Consider the following 15,670-nt stretch of genomic DNA (forward strand, 5'->3'; position numbering starts at 1 on the left):
AGTATCATCCACTTCTCTTCACAACGCCCAGCTTCTGCCAGATCACGCTGTGACGTCACTCACAGGTCCTGCATCGTGTCAGACGAGCGAGGACACATCGGCACCAGAGGCTTCAGTTGATTCTGCAGCAGCATCAGCGTTTGCAAGTAAGTCGATGTAGCTACTTACCTGCTGCAGAATCAACTGTAGCCTCTGATGCCGATGTGGCCGACACGATGCAGGACCTGTGAGTGACGACACAGCGTGATCTGGCAGAAGCTGGGCGTTGTGAAGAGAAGTGGATGATACTTCTCGTCAGAACGCCCAGCTAGTAAAAGTAGTAAACACGCCCCGATGTACGCACATAATACACGCCCACTTGGACTTTTACTTTAAACACGCCCACTTGGACTTTTGCAAGTCACATTTGCATAAATACAGAAATGGTCATAACTTGGCCAAAAATGCTTGTTTTTTAAAAATAAAAACGTTACTGTAATCTACATTGCAGCGCCTATCTGCTGCAATAGCAGATAGGGGCTGCAAAATCTGGTGACAGAGCCTCTTTAAGGCTTAATTAAAAATCCAGTATCGTTTTGTGTCTCCGTAGTAGCAGGCTACAAACAAATCCTGTGTAGACCTGTGTATGAAGTATTATGTTGAAGTGTAAAAACTAAACTAAAAATGCACACATGGTATCGCCGAGATTGTAACAACCCGAACAGTAAAGTTAACCCATTATTTAAACTGCGTGATAAACACTGTACAAAAAAATCGACCGAAAATAATGGTGAAATAGTTTTGTTTTTTTCCCCCACCCCTCCCTAACAATATTGAAACTTATTCAAAAAGTCCCATGTACCCCAAAATGGTACCAACGAAAACTACATCTGGTCCGGGAGAAAAAAAGCCCACTTAATGCCACATAGACGGAAAAATACAAAAGTCATGGCTTATGGATTGCGGCGATTCAAAAACAAATGCGATTTTGTTTAAACGTAGTAAAACATAAAAACCCTATACAAATTTGGTATTGCCGTAATCCTACCGACCCACGGAATAAATAAAAGAAAAAACTATGCCCAAAAAGCTGATTTTTTTTTTTTTTTTTTTTTTTTTCAAAGTTAATCAATAAATATACCCAAAAATGGTGCCATTGAAAAAATACAACTCCTGCAAATAATAAACCCTGATACGGCTAGGTCAACGGAAAAATTAAAAAAGTTATGGCTCTTGGAATGTGATGATGATAAAAAAACAAAAAATAGTTCTTTGTTATTTAAAACCAAAATAGGCCTGGTCATTAAGGGGTTACATTTTTGGATGAGTTAATAGACTTTTATCAGTGTCATTATTTCTATGCACGAGTTTAGCATAATATGTAGATAACCTTGTATTATTACAGCTTTGTTCCCATTGGTAGTGAACATTATAAAATTGGCAGTTCTGCCACTTTTTTTGTGATTTGTTCACTCCTTCTCTCTGTGCTGTTTTTTTTGTTTTTACAGAATTTCCCTGTATTGAGCGTCTTGTATTTAAAGGGGCTGTGAAGTTGTAGACTTTCCCAGGTCTTAAACTGTACAGTGTTGCTAGAGGCATGAATACGATTTTTTTTTTCTGCAGAACAAGTTATTGATAACTAAGATTCTGATAAACTAAATATATTTAATAAAGCCTGAATTTGTGTGAATTAACCCCAGAAAATAAATTGTCATTTTAGAAATGACCTAAATCCCAATCTATTTAGGTCATATTATTATCCACATATTATATGTGACCAGTCATTGATAGGTCGATTTCTCTAAGGATGACAGATCCGTTCATCTATTTCTGAATAGAACTTTTTCTATTTTTTATGTAGGAGAGCTGGTAGCCCTGGTGGCTGCAGGCGATGTGACCGCACAGGTCGCACACCCCTAAGGCCAGCCTTGCAACCTATATAACTTTTGAATGGCTTAAATGCCTAGTTATTTAGTGATCCAGCAGGGTAATGTATCATTGCATAACTCGATTTGAGATTCCTAACCATGTAAAAGCTTGACATATCCTCTAGAAGCTGCAATAGTGGCCAATAGAGATTTGCAATGTAGAAATTCAGTAGCCAAAAAAAGCAAAAACAAGAAACGAAACCTATGAATTACTTTTATTTGCCCTGATTATGTTGCCATAGAGTGGATAAACCCTACATGGCTAGAATCCTGCTTTATTCCGTCTAGAAATTAGTTGGCTTCCATATAAATATTATAAATTGGTCTATGTTAAGATCTTCAGAACTTCCGTTGCAGATCCCGTTAAGTTTGATGAGAAAATTAGCGCTGCACGGACCTTGGTGGAACCCAACAGACCCCATTGTAATTCAATGGGGTCGATCAGACGCTGCTAATTCATCATCATTTTTTGGTTCAGGGGACACAGTTACACTTAGAACTATTGTAAAACTAACAGTAAAATGATTGTGCAAACAGTTATCTTATAACTTGGGCTGGTAACAATATTATTTATATTTGTGTTGCTTTTATAGCATGCGTTTCATTAAGTGTTTCCTAACTGTCTATTAGTCAAAGTTGTACATAGATAAAGCATTAGGTCCTGTTCACATCTGCGTACTCATAACTGCGCACCAAACGCCAATTTTCAGATGATTAAGTGGCTGTTGGTGTAGCTCTTTGAAATTTTCCACGTGCCAGTACCTATTTTGCACATTTTTTTTTAGTAATTCTTTATTTATAGAAAGAAAATTCACAATATTTTGCATAGCAAAGGAGATAATGACATTTAAAAAAAGCTCTACAAGTCATATGCCAGCAAATAACACGTATATACACCAGAGATGAAGCAAATACAGCAATATGAAGTACAGAAGAAACATAACATAAATGTAAAAACTATGTACAAGGAGAGAGTGAGAACAGTGCAAATTAAAAACCATGCAAGATAAGGGATTGAGAGACAATGGTAGAGAGATGGAGGAAGTAAGCAAGGGAATGGACTAGGTACATGGGGGAGGGTAAATCAATCCAAAGCAATAGCGTCCCTGGCAGCCCTCCAAGGACCCTATTTTGCAAATTAACACACCCGGTTAGATGGAACCAAGATTCATCGGACATGATACATTGCAACGGGTCCAAAAAGTCATCTTTGATCGTATCCAGTAGTCCATTAGATAATGCCACATGCTTCTATTTATCCCCCTCCTTTAACGCTGGCACAACTGGCACTCGGTACGGCTTCAGGTGAAGCGATTTCATTACACATCGACCTGTTTTCTGCGGACGTGCGCCTGCTGAGATAATTTTCGTGTAAATTTCCTATGGCTTCTCGTTATCCTCTCCTAGATGTCTGCAACAACAACGGGCTTCTGCATTGGCCACGAATCCGGTGTTCCGCCACTTCTGCACCTAGCTATGTATTACTGCTTTTTTGCTAGAATAAGAAGGTCTGCAAATTGACCAGGAAAACAGTCCTGTTTCTTTTAATGAGCCTATGCGTACATCGGCCTACACTATCGCAATTCTTTGTTAAATCGAATATGGCGTGCTGGACACACTTCTGCACAACACTACCGCCATCCACAAAAAGTACCACTCACCTGGCAGGAAAAGATACATTGGGCCCCATTCACTTCTTTAAACTTTTCTGGTAAAATGAAAGCTTCGCTCTGATCGGTTGCTATGAGCAACAAAGATAATTTTACTGTCCGACTCCCGGCACCCCCGCTGGTTAGCTGACTGAACGGGCCACGGCGTTTGTCTCTGCGGCCTATTTCCAGTTTACAGATACAGGGCCGTACACTTCCGTAGTGGCTGTGCCTGGGATTTTACTTCTAGTCCCATTCAAGTGCATGGGACTGAGCTTCAATTCCATTCATTGTCGCCACAGAAGTGTATGGTGCTGTGCCTGGTAAACACTGAAGAGGCTGTGACGATAGCCCTTTAGTCAGCTGATCAGCGGAGTTGGATTCCCACCGATCTTATATTTATGACCTATCCTAAGGATCCACCATCAATATAAAAGTCCTGGAAAGCCCCTTTAACGGCAACCCTGATAGAATTGGGATAGTCACTTGTGAAATTCTGCTAATACCATTTATATTAGTGAATTACAATTATGTCATGATCTTTAAAGGGGCTATAATGGAGGATATGTTTATAATCCTATAAAGATGTGGAAAAACCCCAAAAATTGGTTCAAGCCAGCTAATACTTTGGGGAATGGTGCATTATCACCAGCCCTTTCTGTTAATAAATTTTTCTCATAAAGTCTGCAGAACGGGCATGTCTGCTTATATGTCCTACTTGCCGTCACAGAACTGAGCTTTTCTCCTCTGCAGTACAGACCTCATTAAGCTCAGGTAATTGGGAATTACAACATATGATTTATTTATTTCCTCCCTTAGTACAGATGACGAGTCTAATCCGGATAATGAATCGAACAATTCCTACCATTTTAAAAATAAACACCATTTTTGCGGAAGTCTGAGGTCCTTCATACATAACAAACAGGTCTTTCCACCATGCTGCTTCCCATTCATTATTAATCAGACAGACCGGAATACTGCAAGATTATGTAACAATTGTTGTAGCGCAATATTTCACACTGTGTACTGCAGCCTGTAGAATCCATCTGAGCTCGATCATTACAGATGAAGTCTGATATTACAGTCGTATTATAGGCAATATATTTACCACAGAGCAATCACAGTTTTGTGATCGGCCAAATCAAACCTAGATACATCATACACACACATATATATATATATATATATATATATATATATATATATATATATATATATATATATATATATATATACATACATACATACACTCGCACACTTCTTGAAAGGCTGGAGCAGGTAAAGGCAAGGAGTGTCCAATCTCCATTTTTTTCTAAATGCAAATAACTGCTTTACTGCTCAAGACGGCTGTATACAGGTCGACAACCAAGTGTTTCGTTCAGGAGATTTAGCTCCTCTTTACACCATGTGGAAAGGCAATAAGCCGTGTTCAGTGTTTTTCCACCTGTAGGGCAGCTGTGCTGTGCTCTGTAGTTCCACCGTTGACGAGTTGCTCTTGTCCGGATCCTATAACAGGCCTATAGTATTTGGAGTATAGCTGACGTAGAGTAGCACCGCACCAACTGCGCAAATTCTAAAAGCGTTTAATAGTACTCACTGGATGCAAGATACACACAAGCATATCCGTAAAAACACGCGGTACGCCAAGTATCTGCCCGGCACGGGTTTCGCTCTCTGTTGGCTTTTTCCGCGGGATAATGCCTGTCGCTGACACACAGGATCCAGCTAATAACGATCACATCTAAGTTGATGAGCTTAGATGTTATAAGCTGGGTCCTGCGTAACCGTCTTTCACCGGAGCGGTCGGCTTTGATGGCAGGATACAGCTTCTATGTATACAGGACACATAGAAGCTGTCTCTTAAAAAGTTATATATATTTTTTAATAATAACAATTTAAAAAGTTGTTCAAATCAAATAAAACATTGATTTATTAACAACAAAACATTGTCTTCAATAGTGTACATAGCCTTTATAATCTCGTCTTAATGTTGCTGTGGCTTTTGCTTTTTCTAATTTACAGGTTTAGCCACGTTTATCTTGACTCTGATAATTTGCTGCAGCGTGATATCACACAACAAAAGCCATTGAAAAAGTAAAGTTAAAGTTTCTTGACACCGTGTATTTAAGTTAAGTCAAGATAAAGATGGCTACATCTGTACACTGACGCGCAGCAAGAGGGTTTAACTTTTCTGTGTTTTTCTGTGCTTTGCCTTTGCTTTTCTCCTGCTTTGCTGTCCTAGCTGTGGCATGTGCGGTTCAGCTTCCGGTTATGTCCGTGGTTCACAGGCCACTAAAACAAATCATGAATGGAGTATGGGAATGTTATTGCCACTGTTATTTATACATTCAGAGAAGACCATTGGGCTGAGTCCACACGCTGCTGATATTTTTTGTAGCAGATTTTCTTCTAAATCTCCAACGAAAACCTTATGTTACATGCGGATTTCACCCTTGTCCCAATGCATTACAAAGGGGGAAAACCTGCTACAATTCCACAACAGAATTATCATGCTGTGGTTTAGAAAATCCCCAGCATGCCCTCATATCTGCGCAGATTGTTTCTGCTACATGTGAATGGGGTTTGAGAAACCCCATACGCATGCATTGTTCTGCAAATGGCTGCAGATTTTTTGTGTGGAATCTGCAGCGTGTGAATTCATCATTCCAATGCAATGCCTTCTCCTGTAGGGATGTATATGTGCCACGCTGTGATCAAGTCTGACTTGTAACCTGTACTTTCTTCCCAAGGAAGAATGGCTGTGAACCTGATTACTGGATTAGTACTGCATACTTTCCTGCATAGCAAACTATGACATGTGACAAGAGTCTCCGATACAGCCATATTCTCTATTCATCTGTATATATTTTTTCTTACAGGATATACGACTGGAACCCAGAACAACCAAACGTATTCAAAGTGGAACAAATGGAGCGTCTTAAGACGGAGTTACCGGCAGAAATGCTCCGGAGCTGCCTCTGCCCGGTGGTTAACCACTTCGTCTGTAAAGAAGCGAACTGTACAAACGGCATTCACATGGAAACCAATGGTGTCGCTAACCACCATCCAGCTTAAGTTCTCGCGCTATTTCCACTAGCATCTCAGGGCTGCATCAACTCGTTCTAGCAAAGCAATAGCGAAGCCATTTAGTTGTTCCATTACACACATTTTGAATCCCTCCTATTTTCGGTCTCTGTCTTTTTTTGTTTTATTTGGCCAGGTCTAGTTGTCATTCCAGTAGAAGAATAAAATGGAAGACCTGTCATCAGTGCCAGTAATGTACTGGGTATGAGGTTCTGTGTCGATGCCAAGTGTGATATTCATATATGCAACCATAGTACCTCAGCAGACAAGGTTTTGCCTTTCCTTCAAGTGCAATATTCATTATCTGCACGGCTGTATTCAGTGTGTACATTAATGCTCGTACTGTATTTATAATTATTTCTGCCCACTGACAGATTACCTCGGTTCAGACTTTTGCACGGCTAAATTCAGTGGTACATTCTAAATGTGTTATGGAAGGGTTTTTTTTTTTCCTTTTAGAATTTGGGGTCATGGTCACCAAGCTATTGTATCTTAGCAGTGATTCTTTATTTTTCCCTATGTTTCTATGTATTTGTATGCCTGCTTGTATTCTGCTAGGCCAGATAAGCGGACTACTATAATAGAGCATAAGGAATTTAGTATGCTGAGGCCGTGCACTTATTGCCCTGGCTTCTGTAATGACATAAGAATTCTGAATCACCCGTACGAATTCATAGCAGATAGTTATGTGCAGCATGAATATTCACATAGGATGTTTTAAGCATATTTGCTGGGGGAGGAGGCAGAATGTAGATAAGAATATATTTAAAAGATGCTTTTTCTTCCTGCTCATTCGTACTGCAAGCACAAAGTCGCATCGTGGCGCCTGCACATTTTGACAACAGCCGATATGTACAGTATGCATGTATATATGTGTGTTAGCAGATTTGTCCCCATAAGGCCACATTCACAAATTGCAGATTTGTGTCTTTTGTATTTTTTTTGCATCTGTATTTTGAAACCAAAATCGGGAGTGTATGCAAAAGAAAAATCTTCCCATTCTATTTCCTCTGTGTTTAGGATACACTCATGGGTTTGGCTTACAAATACTGATGCAAAATACTGACCAAATGTGTGAGTAAGGCCTCATGCACACAACCGCAGCCATGCACACGGCCGTGATTTTCAGGTCAGATGGCGTAATGGAGAATCTCCCGCGGGCCGCCCGCAAATCGCCGCGTGAATTAATTTCTATGATTCTGGACAGCAGAACACGGCCATAATAAGACATGTCCGTTCTTTTTGCGGTCCAGGCTCCTGGGCCATGCACGGACCGTGGAAACCACTGTCGTGTGCATGGGCCTATTGATTTGCCTACAGATTTGCGGGTGAATTGCAGCCGCAAAAATAAGTTTGTGTGCATCGGGCCTAAGACTGTTCACCTGGCTACGATCGTGTGCATGAGGCCTTAGAAATAATGTGCAGGATCCAATAATCGCCCTGTGGATCAGCAGTCTTAAGAGTGTACGCTAAACATGTCCGCCATTAACTTTTCCTGCATCTGCTGCAGATTTTCTGTACTATTGTACATTCATAATATTTCTGGACTGTAGCTTTGTCTTGAACCCACTTCCCTTTAAATGTATGTGTAAACGGAAATATCCACATCTTCGCCTTATCCCTGCCATGTCCGATAAATATAAGCATTTGTCTGAACATGCAACATGATGGAGTTTTGTATACTACCTATACAATGGAGTCAGCAGTGACGTAGATTATGACGTAATGGTGAGAAACGACTTGACAGGCTGACTCCATTGTTAGATGTCGGTATGCATACTGATGAATTCTGGTTCACCTCACAACCTGGCCGCTACCATTGTGGCCACTACCAATGCTATTGATAGTCTGTGTCTATTTCTACATTTTCACAGTGCTGTGCCTTTTGTTCATAAAAATAACTATACGTTTACCAAATAGCCAACACTTGGTATATGCACTGGGTGGAATGTAAGCAGCAGCTCCTTCTGTGGTCTGTAAGAGCAGCAGTTCATGACGCCTGATGTGCGCCCACTGCTGGTGGGGGCTGTTCTGACAGGCTTCTAGCGTAGTCTGCTACACTGTTCTTTCCTGATTAAAAAGGAAAAATATTGATCACTGGGATCTGTTAGGATGCATTACACAATCTGTCATATCTGTCATGGCTCTTCTAATAACAGAAGCCAGGATGCCCATGTGAACGGAGCTGCACCTCTCTACTCCCTTACCATTTGTTAATGTATTTGCATGATCTTTTTAGTAAATCAGCTTTTTATTTTGTATTTTTTTAAATTAAGTGGTTCTTTTAATTGCCAACACACAAAGTGCCAATAGCACTGGGAAAATCTATTCGTAGTTGGACCGAAGTTAAGGTTGTGTAATGCACATGAATAACAAAACGCTACAAACCTGAATTGACAATGACATCCTAATGTATTCGCTGTTTTGAAACCCCTTCTTGTACCTCCACATAAGTCTTAGGGGAATGCATTCTTATTAATATAAAACTATGCCAATGTATCACAGCCATCTGAGTGGGTGATAAGTGCCCTCTTTGGGTGGTAAACCTGGCTTTGGGTGCCTCTGCCCAGTAAAATAATATAGCCTCCACACGTGTCTATACGTGTTTACTTGATAAATGAAATTCGTGTGCTCCCACATTCCGGGGACAACCAGTTGGTCACAATTATTCAGGATGGATGTTATTGTGACGACCCAGTCAGATGCTCACTCCACCTCCTGACATCTGTTAGTGTTGGGGATATGCCACGTCCCTTTTATTTATTACAGTATCCCTAATGTGTGCGTCCGCATGACTGCTGGTATTCTTTCTTCATTGTAGGTGTAATTGTTCCTGTTTACTTTCTACCTAATAAAGGGTTTTCACTCTGAATTTTGCTTTTTATGATTAATGTGTGGATATGAAAAATTATTCTTTTTTAGTACTTGAAATCACTTCTTTTTTTTTTCTCAAGTTTTTGGAACTTGCACAGATCTTTCTTCACTTTCATAATGCAAATATATAGTCTATTATATATTAAAACATGCAATATAACAAAAAAAAGTGCTTCTTGGGTAGATGTATATGACATGTTGTGCAGCCAGAAATTGTATCTAACGTGGAGGGAAAAAATTATAATTTTGCAAATTGGGCAGGTAGTCGTACTGTTCTCTGATCCAATCGGATGTCTCCCCTTTTGACAGCATGCAGCGTCAGACACACAGAAAAAAAAACTGCAGCTGCATTTCCCTCTTTGTCTACTGTATTTAGATGGTTTTTGGGGGGGACTGAAATGTCAGCTGCATGCGGGGAAAGTGAAGATGCCACTTTACCCTAAAGAGATACAATACAATGTTTCATGGATCTGCATGTAATAGTATTTTATGCAAAACAAATGATTAAAATTGGTAGACTAGAAAATTACTGGTTTATAATATGGTGACCTTATGCTCTATTACAGCTACATTTAAAAAAAAAAAATCACAGCAGAAAGTATCAAATAATTTAAACATCACATTTTTTACCTACGTTTTATGTGTACGTCGGGAAAAAGCTTCTGATGTATACGTTAAAGGTATATTGTTGTGGGATCCAGCTACAGAGTCCATCCTTCAATAAAAAGGTATACTGGTGTATACAGGGACGGACTGGGACTGAAATTCAGCCCTGGCATTTGATAGAACACAGGCCCACTTGTGATGTGGTGAGAAGGTTTGCATTGACTTGACTGGGACTGAGCTTCTCTGAGATGTAATACCAGGTACAGCGGCTACTATACTAAAACTACAGATCTGTGCCTGAAACAATGAAGGCACCTTCAAACAGCTGATCGGCAGGGGTGCCAAGAGTCAGACCCCCACCGATCTGATATTGATGGCCTATCATAAGAACAGGCCATCAATTTTAAAGTCCTGGATAACCCCTTAAAAAAAACAGTAATTTATTGAAACACAAATGATAAATGAATGCATGTAAACCACACCAAGAAGAACAATTATAAGCTTTTGTAAGTTGTGGCACTTTAATCAAATTTGAGCAAGTGTTTGCTCAATTCTTCCATTGCTGGTGTCTGAAGCCCATTATCTCTTATGTTGGGGAAATTCCTAGGAGTTCTCCAGTCATGCAAAATAGACATAAAACATTATATTGCCAAGTCTACAGATGGAGCCGCAAACCTGCAGGGACAATATAGAGGGTTTTCTGCGTGGTTGTCCGTAGAGTCACCAGGCCAAATCCATGTCTGGTGCTATGCTCATGTACTGAACTTAGTGCTGGCAGATACCACAAAGGTGGTGATTCCAAGTGCATCACTATTTAATTTAATGAATGATGTAGCTGTATTTATTCGGGAGTCATATCAATGCATGAATACATGGATAAATGTCAGCAGGACCCTCACCATCTTAGTGTATCAATAATGCAGTCAATTCAGAAGGCGATGTGCAGACAACTGTATGACTGACTTCTAGCGCGTCTAGGAGTGTTGCAAGTCCCAAATCACATGTTCCCCCTCACACAAAAAAATTATCTATATACAGTTATTAAATCATACCATTATACCAGATTAAATATTACCAACATACTGTTACTGAATAATACCACAACATAACCATATAGTGACTGACTAATAACCCCCATACTGCTACTGAACGCAACGCTCTATAATAAGACCAATAATAATACATTATAAGGTCCAAATACCACCACACCATAACCACATAGTGACTGAATAATACCACCATACCATAACCACATAGTGACTGAATAATACCACCATACCATAACCACATAGTGACTGAATAATACCGCCACACCATAACCACATAGTGACTGAATAATACCACCATACCATAACCACATAGTGACTGAATAATACCACCATACCATAACCACATAGTGACTGAATAATACCACCATACCATAACCACATAGTGACTGAATAATACCACCACACCATAACCACATAGTGACTGAATAATACCACCATACCATAACCACATAGTGACTGAATAATACCACCATACCATAACCACATAGTGACTGAATAATACCACCATACCATAACCACATAGTGACTGAATAATACCACCATACCATAACCACATAGTGACTGAATAATACCACCATACCATAACCACATAGTGACTGAATAATACCACCACACCATAACCATATAGTGACTGAATAATACCACCATACCATAACCACATAGTGACTGAATAATACCACCATACCATAACCACATAGTGACTGAATAATACCACCATACCATAACCACATAGTGACTGAATAATACCACCATACCATAACCACATAGTGACTGAATAATACCACCATACCATAACCACATAGTGACTGAATAATACCACCATACCATAACCACATAGTGACTGAATAATACCACCACACCATAACCACATAGTGACTGAATAATACCACCACACCATAACCATATAGTGACTGAATAATACCACCATACCATAACCACATAGTGACTGAATAATACCACCACACCATAACCACATAGTGACTGAATAATACCACCATACCATAACCACATAGTGACTGAATAATACCACCATACCATAACCACATAGTGACTGAATAATACCACCACACCATAACCATATAGTGACTGAATAATACCACCATACCATAACCACATAGTGACTGAATAATACCACCATACCATAACCACATAGTGACTGAATAATACCACCATACCATAACCACATAGTGACTGAATAATACCACCATACCATAACCACATAGTGACTGAATAATACCCCCATACCATAACCGCATAGTGACTGAATAATACCACCACACCATAACCACATAGTGACTGAATAATACCCCCACACCATAACCACATAGTGACTGAATAATACCACCATACCATAACCACATAGTGACTGAATAATACCACCATACCATAACCACATAGTGACTGAATAATACCACCACACCATAACCACATAGTGACTGAATAATACCCCCATACCATAACCACATAGTGACTGAATAATACCACCATACCATAACCACATAGTGACTGAATAATACCACCATACCATAACCACATAGTGACTGAATAATACCACCATACCATAACCACATAGTGACTGAATAATACCACCATACCATAACCACATAGTGACTGAATAATACCACCACACCATAACCATATAGTGACTGAATAATACCACCATACCATAACCACATAGTGACTGAATAATACCACCATACCATAACCACATAGTGACTGAATAATACCACCACACCATAACCACATAGTGACTGAATAATACCCCCATACCATAACCACATAGTGACTGAATAATACCACCATACCATAACCACATAGTGACTGAATAATACCACCACACCATAACCACATAGTGACTGAATAATACCCCCATACCATAACCACATAGTGACTGAATAATACCACCATACCATAACCACATAGTGACTGAATAATACCACCACACCATAACCACATAGTGACTGAATAATACCACCATACCATAACCACATAGTGACTGAATAATACCACCATACCATAACCACATAGTGACTGAATAATACCACCATACCATAACCACATAGTGACTGAATAATACCGCCACACCATAACCACATAGTGACTGAATAATACCACCATACCATAACCACATAGTGACTGAATAATACCACCACACCATAACCACATAGTGACTGAATAATACCCCCATACTGTTACTGAATAAAAACCACTATACAAAGACCAATATTATGTATAGTAACAGGAAAGGGAAAGGGGAAAGTAGTGTGATCAATTAATTTTGAAAATAAATTATTACTAAATAGTTAATAACAATGTTAAATGAAAATTCGTAGTGCCAATGACCCCTCACTTAACACTGTAGACAATTAAATGTCTTAAATAATCTTACTCCATTATATACTAAAAATTACTGATTGACAGGAATAGAAACCAATCAGGACATTTGTAGATTGGAAACAGTGTAAGGCATCATTTACACGAGCGTAATATACGCACGTGCTTTTCACGCGTGTCGTACGCACCTATATTAGGCTATGAAGCAGTGCAGACAGTGCATGAATTATGTGCAGCGCGAGTGCGTTGCGTAAAACTCACGACATGTCCTTTCTTTGTGCGCTGTTCGCGCTTCACGCACCAATTGAAGTCAATGTGCGTGGTTCGCGCAACAGCTATCAAACTCTGAATGTAAACAGAAAAGCACCACGTGCTTTTCTGTTTACAAACATTCAAACGGAGTGTCATAATGATGGCGGCTGCGAGAAAATCTCGCAGCCGTGCATCATACACTGATGACACACGCAGCTGTTAAGTGCATTTTGCGCACGCAAAACGCTGCAATTTTTTCGTGCGCAAAACGCACACGCTCGTGTAAATCAGGCCTAACAGTGCAACGTGATACTTCCTGCTAGTTCTAGGAATGTATTAATGTTAAAGTAACATTGCCTGATCTAAGGATTAATCAATTCATAACGGAAAGTATAAGGATTATGCTTTGTGCTCTCAAGATAATTGCACATATGAAATTATCACTGCAGAAACAAAAATGCAGTAGTGTACTGTTCGGAGTGCCCCTGCGGTTTGAAATACGTGGGTAAAACGATCAGAGCACTCAAAATCCGTATTGGAGAACATATTAGGACGATCATAAACTATGATAGAACCGAGAAGGAATGTAAACTCCAAAAGAAAATATTCACACCTCCTCCAATTGCAAGACATTTCAAAGAGAGACACAATCTGGAATGGCGGACTCTAAAAGGTTGGGCCATTTCTAAAATCAACATGGGTATCCGAAGGGGCAACCTGGATGAGGCCTTTTTGAGGAAAGAAAGCGAGTGGATATTTCGCATGAACTCCGTTAAACCGTTTGGCCTAAACCATAATTTTAATTTTGGTTGTTTTCTTTGATTCCATTTTTTGATCATCCCCTGAGCTAAATTGACCGGGAACGATAACAAAACATTTTTTCACTGTATGAGTATGATGGGATTGATAACCATTTTTGTTACTACACTTATGTGATTATTCGCATCTGATATATGCACTAATTACTACTATCTTAGTATCATGGACTTATGAGCTTGTCCTTATTAGATCGGAGGGGTACCGGGAGTGGGACCTCGACCCATCATCTATTGATGGCCTTTCCTGAGGATAGGCCATCAATTTTTAGGGACTAGACATCCCCTTTAATGCAAACTGGGGGGAAAACCTCAACTCCGAGCAGGTCCTGAAGGTCTACAGGTGTCAGGGCATGCTGGGAGTTATAGTTCCACATGGAGGGGAAAGCGATAACCGTAATTTTATTTTGCATATTTACTTTCTTTACCTACTTGTGGAGACTGGAGAGGACTGAGGTTGGACACACTTTTCTATGAAGATGCTAGACTGAGTCTGATTCATTTGTCGGCTCAGCGCTGTAGACAAAAGGCTTGGAATACATGCTCACGCAGAGCAGCAAGAAGCTGCACCGTGATAGGGTTAGGGTATGGAGGAGGCGGGGCTTAGAACAGAGACCGAGAACTGAGGAGCCTTGTCAGTGGTTGAGGAGGAGGGGCCGGGACACGGCCGTGAAAAATAAATTTATGACTGCTAGCAACACTGGCTTGGCAGCAGGATGCTTGCTTGGTGCAGGGGCCAATGCACCACACAGCAGAGCGGCATGATGACAGGGTAGCGCTACTCCGTGAGAGGAAGAGGTGAGAAGGAAGCGGCCCACAGCGTACACCGGCCAATCTGGCATTAGCCAGATGGGCAGTCCGGCCCTGGATGTATAACCTCTCAATGTGAACCAAAAGGATACCTTTTTGTCCTCCGTCGGGCTAATGAAGCCCTATGGACACGTAGGGCAAAAATGTGAAGCAAACAGGGCCTAACATATAATAAATTGGAAATATTCTTATTAGAGCCGACAATATTTATATATACTGATTCATTGCCTATGACGGGATTATTCCTGTCAAAACTGACAGAATCTGCAATGGAGGCTCTGGACTCTAAA

General features: G+C 40.1%; 1 protein-coding gene across 4 annotated transcripts in view; it reads left to right on the forward strand.

The window, feature by feature from the left end:
* GPCPD1 (glycerophosphocholine phosphodiesterase 1) overlaps positions 1–9,512 on the forward strand; it is a 101,226-nt gene extending 91,714 nt beyond the window's left edge. For all 4 annotated transcript variants that reach the window (XM_075863052.1, XM_075863054.1, XM_075863053.1 and 1 more), the window contains one exon: positions 6,436–9,512. In XM_075863052.1, the coding sequence (XP_075719167.1) occupies positions 6,436–6,631 (196 nt within the window). In that variant the 3' untranslated portion in view covers positions 6,632–9,512. The remainder of the gene's footprint in view (positions 1–6,435) is intronic.
* The last annotated feature ends 6,158 nt before the right edge of the window (positions 9,513–15,670 follow it).

The sequence above is a fragment of the Rhinoderma darwinii genome, chromosome 4 (genome assembly GCF_050947455.1).
Source record: "Rhinoderma darwinii isolate aRhiDar2 chromosome 4, aRhiDar2.hap1, whole genome shotgun sequence".
NCBI lineage: Eukaryota > Metazoa > Chordata > Amphibia > Anura > Rhinodermatidae > Rhinoderma > Rhinoderma darwinii.